At 48.0% G+C, this 14103-nt stretch overlaps 1 protein-coding gene across 2 annotated transcripts in view; it reads right to left on the reverse strand.

The window, feature by feature from the left end:
• Positions 1 to 1891: 1891 nt before the first annotated feature.
• PIGG (phosphatidylinositol glycan anchor biosynthesis class G) overlaps positions 1892 to 14103 on the reverse strand; it is a 37578-nt gene continuing 25366 nt past the window's right edge. The window contains exons 10-13 of one of the 2 annotated variants that reach the window (XM_041752066.1): positions 13597 to 13788; positions 10207 to 10516; positions 7667 to 7830; positions 1892 to 3538 (exon numbers count right to left, since the gene is read on the reverse strand). In XM_041752066.1, the coding sequence (XP_041608000.1) occupies positions 3325 to 3538; positions 7667 to 7830; positions 10207 to 10516; positions 13597 to 13788 (880 nt within the window). In that variant the 3' untranslated portion in view covers positions 1892 to 3324. The remainder of the gene's footprint in view (positions 3539 to 7666; positions 7831 to 10206; positions 10517 to 13596; positions 13789 to 14103) is intronic. The other variant, XM_041752067.1, reaches the window with a different exon arrangement.

The raw sequence follows: 14103 nt of genomic DNA on the forward strand, positions 1-14103 counted from the left end.
CTTAAAATGATTCTAAGTTTCTGTTTGAAAAAGCTAGGATGGGGAGATCCCTGGGTGGCTCAGTGGTTTGGTGCCTGACTTCCGCCCAGGGCATGATCCTGGAGTCCCGGGATCGAGTCCCACATCAGCTTCCCTGCATGGAGCCTGCTTCTCCCTCTGCCTGTGTCTCTGCCTCTCTCTCTCTGTCTCCGTGTGTCTCTCATGAATAAATAAATAAAATCTTAAAAAGAAAAAAAGCTAGGAAAAAAGAAGAGAAACTGTTGTTCATGACCATATTAACTATTTGGTGGTGAGGAACCAGTTTTAAGCATTTTGCTCCCTAACATGATAGTTTGGCACTTACATGTAGACATTTTGTTATGTGTGGTTACACTGTAGGGAACTGGTTGAGGGCTTGGGTAGGACATGAACTGCATTCCCATAGTTTTCTATTTAAAACAATGGAAAATAGATCCCCAGTTAGTGTTTTAGCATGAAACAATGGATTTTCAGAATGGGTTATTAAGTGGGACATGTCCTATAACTAGAAAAAGCAATTTTAGCAAGATAAAAGAAATCTTAAATATTTTTATTTTTTTTATTTTTTATTTTTTAAATTTATTTATTTATGATAGTCACAGAGGGAGAGAGAGAGAGAGAGAGGCAGAGACACAGGCAGAGGGAGAAGCAGGCTCCATGCACCGGGAGCCCGACGTGGGATTTGATCCCGGGTCTCCAGGATCGCGCCCTGGGCCAAAGGCAGGCGCCAAACCGCTGCGCCACCCAGGGATCCCTTAAATATTTTTAAATTAAATATCGTACATTAGGCAATATTCTCCTATCAAGATGACAAGAAATAACAAAGGTGCTGATGAGGATGTGGAGAAAGGGAACCCTTGTGCAGTTGGGGGGAATGTAAATTGGTGGGGCCACTATGAAAATGATAGGGAGGTTCCTCAAAAAGTTAAAAATAGAACTACTGTATAACACACCAGTTGCACTTCTGGGTATTGATCTGAGGGAAACAAAAGCACTAACTCAAAAAGATATCTGCACCCCCATGTTTATAGCAGCATTATTTACAATACCAAGATATGAAGACAAACTAAGTGTCCAGTGATGGATGGATATGGAAATCGTCACACACACACACACACACACACACACACACACACACACAGAATATTACTCAGGCACAAAAAAGAAGATAATCTTGCCATTTGTGACAATAGAGATGGATCCTGAGGGCATTATATACTAAGTGAAATAAGAGAGAGAAACACAAGTACTGTATGATCTCACTTCTGTGTGGAATGTAAACAAAAAACCAAGCTCATTGATCCAGGAAATAGACTGGTGGTTGCCAGAGGCAGGGGTGGAGGGTGGGTGAAATGGGTGATGGGGGTCAAAAGGGATAGACTTCCAGTTATAAACTAAGTCCTGGGGATATAATGTGCAGCTCGGGGACTATAGTTTAAGATGCTACATTATATGTTACGAAGTTGCTAAGAGAGCATACCCTAAAAGTTATCATCACAGGAAAAAATTGTTAACTGTGTGGTGATGGATGTTAACTAGATTGATAGTGGTGACCATTTTGCAATACATACAATTATCAAATCATTACGTAAGTGAAAAGATGTAAGTTAGAGAGTTTTGGAAAACTTGCATCTGCCACCGAGAGCTTCCAACGTTGAAAGATTTTTCTCAGGAGACTGTTGGCAATGTGACAACTGATTTTTGGTGCTGAATGCTGCATGTTGTCAACATCTGGAAGACTTACATTAACCCAAAGAAGTGTTATTTTCACATGATACTATAGAATCCTACCTGGGTAACAGGTTAGGATTTTAATAAAGAAGAACACACAAAAGTTCACTGACACAGTTTCAGATTCCACACCGCAACTATTTTTTTTCCTTTTTAAAAAATAGCTTTTATTTTCAAATGGTTTAAATTTCACAAGAAGTTGCAAAAATTGTACAGGAAGATCCATGTACAGTTCACCCAGCTCCCTCCAACAAGATCTTATACAGACACAGAACTCATCAGCCAGGTAATTCTGTTACCTCAGGTGCAGACCTTAACAGGGCTTCACCTATTTTACATGCATTTGCTTTTTCTCCAATTAACTATTAAAGAACCATCATTTGTCGTGTTTTAGTACAGACTCAGAAAGAACATCAACAATGATTAGAAAGAGGATTTAAAAATATTCCTTCCTTCCATCAGAGAGGGAAACAAACCATACGAGACTCTTATTCATAGGAGACAAACTGAGGGTCACTGGAAGGGAGACGGGTGTTGGGGGCTGGGGTAACTGGGTGATTGGGCATTGAGGAGGGAGGGCACATGATGTCACGAGCACTGGGTGTTAATTAACTGAATTTAAATAAAAAAATAAAATATTCTTCCCCTTCCCAATTACGTATCTGTGTGACAACCTCAAACACACACATGACAACAGACTGAATGCAGAACCTAACCATCCTCAATCGCAACACTAAAGAGATGTACAAAAATGTAAAACAAAGCCACTCTCCTCCATACTTATTTTTGTTTTAGAAAAGTTATTTTTCTTAAAAATATGCTTTGTTAGGATGAAATGGGTTTGTATCTACTTTCAATGAATAGTTTTTGAAATGCCTTAATGTTGACAGATGTAATACACCCTAACCAAAGCTCCCTGGGACCTCCAGTGGTTTCTAGGGTCATCATGAGGTCTAAGCTCTGCAAGGTAAAACCCTGGCCACAGGTAAGCCTCCTTCCATGGAGTTCCCAGGTTCTCTTAAGTCCACAAACACCACAATAAACCGGAGACCTTTTTATCCATCAATTTAAACACACATATTTGAGTCAAATTGTTAACTTATCCATAAAAAATTAAAAGTTTAAAACCTTATGGAGTGATGGTCAACAGGGTAATGATTCATATTCAAACTAAATGTGTTACTTTATTTTTAAAAAGATTTTATTTACTTATTCATGAGAGACACAGAGAGAGAGAGAGAGAGAGGCAGAGACACAGGCAGAGGGAGAAGAAGCAGGCTCCTTGTGGGGAGCCCAATGCGGGACTCGATCCTGGGACCCCGGGGTCACGCTCTGAGCCAAAGACAGAAGCTCAATCACTGAGCCACTGAGGTGTCCCTCAAACTAAATATTTTAAAGTGACCTTTTAAATCACTATTTAATCTAAATTCAAGTACAGCAGTGAAAGCTATTCTTCAACTTTGTAGAATCCACAATTTTTCTTTAGAATGTTCTTGCATTTAAACAGATTTTTTTTCCATTACTCAAATGCATGAAGTGAATAGTAGACTTAAAAATATATTGTTTTTCCAGTGTCTAAGACTTTGTGTTGGTTTGATCCATGGCTGTGAAGAATACACAGATGGCAGCTGTGATGAGGATGTGCATTCCCTCATAAAGAAGTTTTGGAGAAAACACGCTCCATATAAATAAATGGTAACGCAGGGACGTCACCAAAATGATATATGCAGAGACTGGAAAAGAACAGATCAGTGCATAGCAGAAGCAAGCATGACTCAGTGCAGAGCCGCTGTTAATAAAAAGGGAAATATGTATTAGTATATGCCATTTTTGCATCATATAAGGCACAAACACACACGTAACCACTATTTTTATTTTGAAAATGACCATGGTAACTTTTCCTGAGACACCCCCCTCCCCAACCTGGATCTGATGAGTCTGGTGGGTAGGAGCCTAGCCGAGGGGACGAGAGCTGCAGGCACCTGCCTTGTCACACTCTCCAGTGCTACAACCTGCAAAATATTTTTGAAAACTGCACCCCCAAATTTTACATAGTTACGTTTAAAAATTATGTGCATGTACTACTATATAACACATCACAAATATTATGAAAAGAAAATCACACAGGATGAGATACAGGGTTTGTGCTGTCCATGGATCATCTGCTGGGTCTAGCCTGGGGATACTGGCCCAAGAGTGTTTGCGGCGAAGAAGCGCATTCTCAAACTTGAGCAGGCCCTCAAAGCACATGCTTGTCCTCCCTTTCTTTTCAAACCATCAACACGATCATTATATAAACCTAACCTATTCTTTAAGGAAGTTTCCTGAGACCGTGCTTATTCCAAAATGACAAGTTCTATTATCTGCCATCTTTTGCTGCTCATTCACCTCACAAATCCTCAGAGGATAGGCTTCCAGGTTCTGGTAAAAGCCAAGTTCCAGTTCTGAGGCCTTCCCTCAAACACTGTGACGATGAGCCCCTTTCTGGGGCCAGTCCACGCCACTGGGCACCGCTGCCCACACTTCCGGAAGCACGACCCCCATCACACGGGCAGCCACGCTCCCTGTGCAGGAGACACATGAGCACAGCTGTATATGGGGCCCCGGGGGTGGGGAGCAAGCATATCCACCACAGTGGATGGTTTGTGTGCTCAGGGGAGTCTTGGTGGTGCCACGCTCACACCGGGCAGGGTCTGGACATGAAGGGTGAGCAATGAGGAGTTCTGTGTAGGGAAGGAAAGACCCTGAGGTGGAGCAGTGAGTGTGCGTGTGGGTGTGCACACATGCTCCACAAAGGAGCAACTCAGGTCCAGCGACCCGGTGCCACTGCCTGGTGCCACTCTAAGATTCCCCTTGGCGTACTCACTGTCCAGCAAAAGGTGGACCTTGAGCAGCCACTCAAGGCCCAAAGGAGGCCTGGCCCCTCATGCTCACAGCTCTTGCCCTCTCTACACCCTCACCCTGCCCTAACTGGCTCCTCATCTTGGGCCCTGGTGCCCATCCTTCCTTTGTGCTGGGTTCTCTGGCTGCCCACCGCTCCCTGGCAGGCAACATATGTTGCTTGCTCCTACTAGCACATCATCCTGTACCCTCGTCCTTTTGCCTGTGCTCCTCCCTGGCTCCCCTGAATGGCTGTGATTACTCCTACCCACAGGCTCTTCTCTGGGAGGCCATCCTGAGTACCTCCAGCAGACTCAGGGGCTCAGCCATTCTGACCTCATCTTTGTGACCTGCTCAGCACATAACTGACTCATGCCTCTGCTATGGCCACCAGCCCATGAGTTCCTTGGGTCCCTCTCAAGATCCAATCCATCAGGCAGAGGACCTCCAGGGAGCTGGGGTCCTGAGGTATGACTTTATTAATTTCCTCAAGGGTCACTGCTCCAATACTTGGTGAGGGAAACTCCTGGGAAAAGCTTCATGGATGAATACTTGTGGCTTATGGCTGTGCTACCCCTTTCCTGGGAGTGTCATGGAGTCTGTGCTCAGCCAAGAGCCTTCTGACCTTGCTCCCTTCTTGACCAGCGAGGGAGGTAGAGCTCCCATAGCCCTGCCCCTCCTTGCACTCCAATTTCATACATAGTGAACATCACCTATTTAGAAGACTCTGGCTTCTTCCTTCTATAACAGCACCCAGTAGGGTCACCACTCCCACAACCTCAGCAAAGAACAGCGTGCACTGTAGGGGAATGGATGAAGGCCATGCAGTCTGGCTCAGCATGGCTGTCCATACCACCAGCTCCAGATCCAAAGCCAGTTCCTGAAGCCAAGGGTCATGGACCACTCAGGGCCCAATATTTGAGCCATTAAAATATTTTTTTTTCTACCATTTTAGTCTGGCTCTAGTTTTCTCTCTTGATTTCAAAAAGCGCCCCAAAAGCAAGTAAAACTTGATGTCTTAAACTTTAAAAAAAGAAAAAGAAAACCCCTTTCTAAAGTAAAAAAAAGCAGCATTCCTTAATTAGGGAAAACATCATGTAATACTCCACAGCCAGTTAAACTGCTTTTAGCTTACTTAAAAAAAATGCTTTGTCTTTTTTTCTCCCCAACATAAACAGATGAAAACTGCCAGGAAAGTCAGGGAAGCTGCTCTTCACAGAAGCCCAGGCTCTCTCTCACGGTCTGGCCCTCATGCTCCCTGGCCCATTCACGCAGCTCACCTCAGGCCGCAGACAGGGTGTGCTCAGCAGAGTCAAGTGCACTGCGGCAGATAAGCTCCCCGAGGAAGAAGGGAGTGCGCCTTGCCAGTTCGTGGCCCCGAGTCCCCAGTGCAGGATGGCACTGATGAGGGCCGAGGCCTCCCAACCCGACCCCACCTCAGTCACAGAGACATCAAGGGGCCTGCTAGTGACAGAACCAACGGCTCAGTGCTGGTCTTGCAGCCCACACGGGTTCACAGGTGGAATGAGAGCCTGAACATCCCTCTGCTGACCCCCAGACCAACAGTGACTCTAAGAGGAATCTACCTACAGATGGTCCCAAAGCGTGCAGCCGAGGAAGGCACAGTGACTTACAGGCATCTCCCGTATCCTCAGGAAAAGCAGCACGAGAGAAGGGACCCCCACATTTGAGAAGCTGGCAACCATGGCAATGTGGAGGGGAGCCCAGAAGGTCTCTAGAGCAGGAAGCCTGCGTCTGCACAGCTGAAGCCTTTACTCACTTTCTTGCTCTAAACTTTGACTTGAGAGTGTCATCCCACTCACACCTACACTCCCTTTTGCCCCTTATGTAACTGCGAAATGGGAGGAGATGGTGGCCTGTGGCCATGAGCTTGGGGCAGGAGTCCAGGGTCACTGAAGCTTGGGTCTCAGGAGCTGGACTGGGGGGAGGACGAGAAGAATCCACAAAGAACATGAGGACCCCCAAGTGCTCTCCTGAGAGGTGGGGGCTGAACATGTCCGGGGAGGTTCTAACATGGAGCCAACAGCAACCACAGCAAGGGCTGCGTTTTTAATAGGGAATCAGAGGGGTAACAGGGACAGGGAGCCTCGACCTCCCTTAGGCAGCACCCCCTGGAGGACTTGGGACACAATGGGACATTCAGCAGGAACAGCGTCCTCCTAGGGCTGAGCAAGGTGCTGGCGTCCAGAAGGGAGGCTACGCCTGTGGGCACCCTGACAGACTGCACGGTTGCTCACCCCACCTCCAGCACCTGTCGGGCTCCTGATGTGGGCCGCACAACCTAGGAGGCACCACCCTCACTCCATTTCACAGAAGGGAAAGCCGAGGCCTATTTGGAAAGTGCAGCATCAGACAGCCCCACACAGCACTCAGGCCACGCTCAGCCAGGCTGGACCCGGGCACTGGGGTTACCAACACTGCGAGGCTTCTGCTTGTGAAGCTCCCTCTCTGGGAGGACCTGGGCATACATAAGAAAGCACCGAGGAGCACGATGGGCAGGAGGGTGGGGTGGGCTGCCCCAGTGGTCAGGGGCATCTTCCGGAGGTGGGAGAGGAGGCTATGGGCTGGCCAGAGGGGTGGGGCACCACGTGGGGCCTGAGGGGGCCTCTCAGCAGCAGGAATGCTGGAGGTGAGGGCATGTCTTGTCTTCATGTCCCACGTGGAAGACCCCTCCCTGCCCCCCAACTGGGCCACCAGCAAGCAGAGAAACCGAGAAGGGCTGTTCCTCCCTGTGCCCCTGGAAACCACATCCTGGCACGAGCTGGAAGATCGCACCAGAAGCTGGCTACCCTCCGCAGCCTCCCCAGCCGTCCCCACACAGGTCGGCCACAGACCCACACTTGAACTCGCCTTTGACCCACATGCTGTGGATGGTTCACTCTTATTTAAGGAAAAGAAAATTGTTCAAAACCTCAGGCCCTGGGGGTTTGGAACCCTGCATCTGCAATGAGATGTTCTCTTCAAATCGCCAACCTGCCGTCAGATTTTATGCTGAAAGACAAAGAAGGAGCTTCACCTGCTGGTTTCCGAGCTCAGGAAGCTCACTAAGTGGCTGGCCCACAGCACGGGCCCTGCAAACGTGGCAAACGCTGTCAGGAACACAGCCGGGACTTCTATGTAGGTGTCCAGGCCCACGAAGCCCGCCGAGATGTCCACCGTGGCTATATTGTTGGAGTTTCCCTGGAACACAGGGGGAAGCAGCACTGGCACGGCCACCGGGAACCGCAAAGGGCTGCGTGTGGTCATGGTGACACGGACACACGGGACCCCAATACCCGCCCACTCCTCTCCCACCTCGCTCTCGGGTGTGGAGGATCAAGTGAAATGTCTTCTACCCTCAAGAAACTCAGCAAATGTAAGCCTGTGGACGAAGGCAGGTGGCCACGGGGTCCTGCTGGCAGACCTCTCAACTATCTCGATGACACACCCCCCTCACAGCGGGCCTCCTCTGACAGCAGCCTCCATGGTGCAGCTTCCCCTTTATCCACCTGGCCTGTTGCGACCTGGGCTCTCTCCTGATAACTATTTCTAGGTAGAAGCCCCTCGATAGAGACGCGACCCCAGAGCTGCTGAGAGGAGGGTCAGAACAAGAGTGCCAAGTGCTGCAGCACGGGAAGGCACAATGAGCACTAACGGTTCTGACACGGGAAGTCACCGGAGATGCCCCAGCGGAAGCTGCCTGGATCACGTCCAGAGAGGACTGCGCAATACTGTTAGGGCAGCCAAGGCACAGGCCGCCTGCTCTGGGGCTTTACTTGCATCAACTCACTTAATCCTCAACAGTCCTGATGTGGTGCCACTATGACTCTCAGTGATCTGGTGGAAAACCGAGGGAGAGAGATCCAGAGGAGGCCAGCTGGGCCCCAAACTCCTGACCCCTGTACTATCAGGAGTCTCTGAGCAGCGGGCAGGAGGAGGAGCAGCAAGCCTGCGGGTCAACTCCCAGGAAACCTGACCATGAAGGGCTGCGGGAAGGTTGAGACAAGGGGGGCCGCACTGCTACTGGTCACTGTCTGACCTGCTGCAGAGCCTGATGCACGAGGGTCTGTGGTGATTTTGGGTGCTGACGGATCGCCAGCACATACCACGGTGCTGCTGCAGGAGCACCAGTGGCTATGGGACACGTGTGTTCCACCTGCCCGAGGACAGCGCCCGACAACTGCCAGCACCACGTGCTATCACGGATGCCCCGTCACTTCCCTGTGGAATGTGCCACAGAGGGGCACACTGAACGTGAGGCTGTCTTCTCGCTCGGGGCATGACCATGGCCCCGTCAGTCTTCCTGACACCAAGGCCTCAGCGCAGGCCAGGGTGCCTAACTAGCAGCCACTTTCTCCGTTTTGGCTAAAAGGGAGCCCGCAGGAGTCTCCTCTCACGCCAGCAGGGTCTATCATGCGACCAGTCCACATGCACCAGGACATATCTGCACATATGCCAGGGTCACTCCCACGTGGAGCCCTGGCTGACCATGTACCCCTGGGGCAGGAGTGTCTGCGCTCATCACATATGCTCGCTGTCTTGCACAGTGCCCAGGAGCCTGGAGAAGGGAGAGGGGTGTGGCAATGCTCCACGGTGATGGCCAAGGAGCTGATGGTCAGGTCATATCATCCAGGACTTATGGAATTCTAGAACTCCCCCCCCCCCCGCCCCCAACCTCTTTCTGGGCTTCTGGGAACAGACAGAGAACAGTTAGGGGGGTTGCTCTTTGGGTGAGGTCAGGAGTGCCAAGAAACCAGGAGAGAAGTAGGAAGGGCAGGGAAGAAGCCCCAGGCCCACCTGTTGGCACACACAGACCACCCAAGTCCCCCAGGTCTGAATGAGGAGGGAGGACTGGTGCATACAGAGACAGTGCAGATCTTCACTGTAAAGATGGGAAGACACAACTGAGACGCTCAGGGGCTCGTGCACAGTTCCTCTGCCAGAGGGTAGGGAGCTGGCAGGGGAGTGTGGGGAGCTGTGCCTACCCTTGGGGGTACTACAGGCAGCCACTAGATTGAGGATGGGGCCCCCTGAACCAGAGCAGAGATGCAGGAAGGCTGGGATGGAAGTGAGTCCCTCTGAGACCAGTCCAAGCACACAGGCAAATATTGAGATCCATGCCAGAGGTGGCCTGGACTTGCCTCTGGTGGGCCCTTTAACAGTAGAGAGAAGATGTGATGACCACGGGGCCCCAAGGGACTATTGGCCGAGTGAGAACACCCAACAGCACCAGGCATTGATGGCCAGGGGAAAGGGCAGAGAGAGTTCAGTCATCACCTCATCGGGTAAAGCAATGGAACTGTGAAGTGCGTCCCTAACAGGTCATGGTAAACAGGTCCAGAACACAACCATACGCTGTATGCGTCTGTTCAGAGGTGTCCGTCTTAAGTAACTAACTGCATTATCCTATCAAATATACATGAGATTTAAGCATCATTCCCCACACCACACTGAAAGTTCCTTCACTGAACAACCTTTTTAACTTCTCAATTTATGGTAAACTTTTTTCAAAGAAAAAAGATAAATGACATATAAAAAGTTAATAGACTTCTATCCACATTAATAATGAAAACCTACCTGGAAATAGAAGAATGCTTGACCGAACCAATAATGCATTATAGTGATCTCAGCTGCATCATGCCTCAGGGGCTTCCAGATGAATTTAGTCATTATAGTTTGAATCAAGAGGCTAAACACTAAGACTGGCAGATTATGTGGTCTAAAAAGCAAAGCGGCCAGAAGAACTAATCCACTATATATCTCCCATAAACCCACAGTCTTGATTGTGACGTCTGCAGCAATGACTTGAGATTTAAGCAAGTCTTTGGTGCCCGTGAACAGAATGCCAAGGACAAAGACATGAACAAAACGAGCTTCAATAACACCCCTAAAAAAAAAAGCAAAACAAGTTTGATTCATTAGCACCAGCTTGCAAAACTCAAACATACTCTTCCCATGAAAACCACAGGTCTACTTAGCTGACTAAACAAGCCACAGCACTTGCCCACCTGGGTAACTCCGTGGAAGTGGGGGTGTCTGCTTCTGTGTATCAGCCACCTTGGAAATCCCTCCCTCCCTTGCCTAGAGGCTGGCAGGCCTGTCCTCTCTGTGTGTACTTCTCTGAAGGAATTGGCTTAAGGGAAATCTCGCTCATTTGGCCCAAGGATGGCCTGGCGCAAGACTGGAGCCATCACTTGTAGGGTGCCAGAAAAACTGTCCACCTGCTTCACAGTTAATTTGAAAGATCACTGCAACAGGATAAGGGCAAGTTCTGTCAGAAATGTCCATAGGTTCATGATGTTAAGATACACTTGGACATGTTCACAACCAAGCAGATTTAAGTAAGTCCTTGTGTATGTACACACACTCACACATATACAACAGTGCAGTGCACACTCTGGGACCTGGGGACGGCAGGGCCAGGTGAGTCTGGGCTCTGCCGCTGACTGCGTCATTCCTGAAATGAAGAGAAAGGGTACCTACACTTCATAAGCTGTCCTGAGAATTAAACAAGAGAACATAGATAAAGCGTGTGGCACACAATAAATATTAAGAATTATTAAGAAGTATTTTAGTGGCACCTAGGTGGTTCAACGGGTGAAGTGTCTGTCCTTGGCTTGGGTCATGATCTCGGAATCCTGGGATCAGGCCCCAGGTCAGGCTCCCTGCTCAGTGGAGAGCCTGCTTCTCCCTCTGCCTCTGCCCCTCCACCTGCTTGTGCACATGTGTGTGCTCGCTCGCTCTCTCTCTCTCTCTCTAATAAATAAATAAAATCTTAAAAAGAAGGGATTATTTTAGAACCTCATTTACTATTATCTGTAAGGGATATAATTTGTGGCGCTCTACCAAAAAATTTCATTTTATGAAACACATATAGCCCTACAACATATTTTAAATAAATTTCATAAATCAAATATCTTACATACACAAGAAAAGCTGATCATTTAAAGTAATGCTAAGTAAATTAAAATTTTAAATGATATCATTACCATAATAATGTATCTGTTTTGAAAAACTGAATTTTCCTATCTCAGATTTTCTTAGAAAGGTTTATACACTTTAAAAAATTCATTTTTTTAAAAGCATAGTTTAATTCGATCAGTCAGAGACCACTATCTGATGTGTCTCCAGTAAGTAGACATTTGCCCCGGGGCCATGCACTGGACAAGGAGCTGGGGTCAGGTACAACCCCATTGCCAATGTGTGTGCTAAGCAAGACCTGATGACCAACCCATAAAGGTTAAAGGAGGAGAAATCATCCAAGGCCTGAGTCATGAGAGGGGGAGACACACCAGCGGATGCCTTCGAGGGGTCTGTGTCCTTGCCCCTAAACCATTCAGTGCCATTCCTGCATGTCCAGGACCCTGGCAATCTGGCCTCTACTCTAGTCAAGCCTGGGCATCAGAGTAGAGAAGAAAAACCAGAAGTTAAGTGAAAAGGAAGCTGAAGAGCCACAGCCTAAACAGTGAGGAGCAGCTGTTAGGGAAATCTAGAACCTGGATGGCTCTAGGATTGGGGCAGATTTACAAGTGAGAGGGAACTAGAACCAGGGTGGATGGGGCTGGGGAATGGAAGCATTTTACGGGAAGGATGTGAAACAAGCAGTGTGGGTTAATGAAAGGGTGCATTGGCCTATGTTCTACACCACAAGGTATATGCTGTGGCATCCATGAACGGTACGTGGTCCAAGTCCTGAGATGAGGGATGATGAGAAGAGGTGCATGGATCTGATAGGAAATGAGGCATTTATTTCTGTTCAACACTTTGAGACATAAACAAACACCCCTGCGAATACCCTTTGCCCAGAGTCTTAGACTCCAAAGTGAACAGCCTTTGAGAGGTCTTCCCACCATTCTCCCCCTACCTGACCTCCCTGCCTCAGGAGAAGGCCTGCTACCCTGCTATCACCTCAGCTAGGCTCTTGGCATCACCTCAACTGTCCATATCACTGGCAGGTCCTGCTTCCAGGTGTGCCCCCATGCCTCCTGGCCACCTACGCAGCCCGGCCACAGCCCTCAGCTTACACCTTGAGCTTTTCTGAGAAGATGACATATGCTTTCCTTTCTCTGATTAGAAAAGCAATAAAAAAAAAAAAAATGCATGAAAAGGAAGATCACAAGCCACCTGTGATTCTGTGCCCTAAATATAACGACTAATTACATATTTTAGTCTTTCACACAAACATAAAAAAGTGTGTACATACTTTATAAGCTGGGCTCATACGATAGTTTTATAGCCTAGCAATCCACATCTTCACATCTTCTATGAAAACACAATAGTCAGCACAAAGCTGTAACATCCCCCAGAGGCTCATCCCACTACTGTTAGCCAATTACCTTGCTTTGTACTATGCATACCTGTGAATAGGTTCTCAGAGAGCTTGCCTGTCTCCTGGTTTCAGACCTCTTGTCTGGCTGCATTCCTGAGATAGATTTCTTAAGAGAGCGCCCAGGTCAGAGGGCTGGACGCACTCAAGGTTCTTAACATGTTTTACAAACAGTCTCCAGGATGGCCTCTGCTCAACCATCCTACATCACCATTAGAGAAAGGAAGCCTGCCAGTTTGTGACAAAAAGTGGCCTTCATGACTCCATCAGCACAAGGGGTCCCTCCTCACCCGCAGAGTTCACTGTAAAGTGTGGGAAAGCTGATTTTTCTGCTGTGCTTTCTTTCCCAACTGCTAGGAAGCATCCACTCTTTGTGACTCCTGTTACTATTTCTTGACTGAGCAAAACTGAATCCTTTAAATGCCTTATTTTTAGAGAATCCTTTATTTAAAAAAAGAAACCTCAGTGACCTTACTGAGTTATTTGTCTCTCTCCTAAAAGAATCAGTTCACTGAGGCATTCCTTGTTGGGCCCTAGTAACTGCTGAGATCACAATTTGCAGGAACCGACTCCAGAGTTCTCAAGACAGCATGGCCTGCTTTCGTACATAAAACATGAAATCGATTTGCCAGTACACTTACTTTGAAATGTCTTTGCTGTCTTGTTGCCATGGGAACAGGACATTCCCAATGGCCGCCCGGTAGCAATAGACGCCCAGCAGGCCAAGCGCCAGGGCTACTTTTGACGTCAGGGAGCACTTCCTCTGAACCAGTGCAAAAATCACGATGAGCGAAAGGGCGGTCAGAACAGAGAGTTCAGCTTTGTGATCCGAGCTGAAACGAATTGGAAAATCCCCCAAATTACTAACAAGTATAACTGGCGATCTCAAGGATCTACATCAAGTGGCTTTCTAAGAACTGTATTAAAAATAGCTGACTTTTCTGAAAAGCAAAAAAGAAAAGAAAATCATTGGTGATTTAAATTTAAAGGTTCTTAAAATGCTTAACAACGAAGGACTGTTAACCTGAACTCTGGTTTCTCACTCCCAAACGGTCCCTGCCACCAGGTCTTCACTGGCCCGTGCAGTGACCTGTATAAAACGCTACCCATTGGCTCCCCTGGCAGCCCCACTTCCCCAACCAGAAGTG

Source organism: Vulpes lagopus, chromosome 4 (genome assembly GCF_018345385.1).
Source record: "Vulpes lagopus strain Blue_001 chromosome 4, ASM1834538v1, whole genome shotgun sequence".
In the NCBI taxonomy this organism is placed as follows: domain Eukaryota; kingdom Metazoa; phylum Chordata; class Mammalia; order Carnivora; family Canidae; genus Vulpes; species Vulpes lagopus.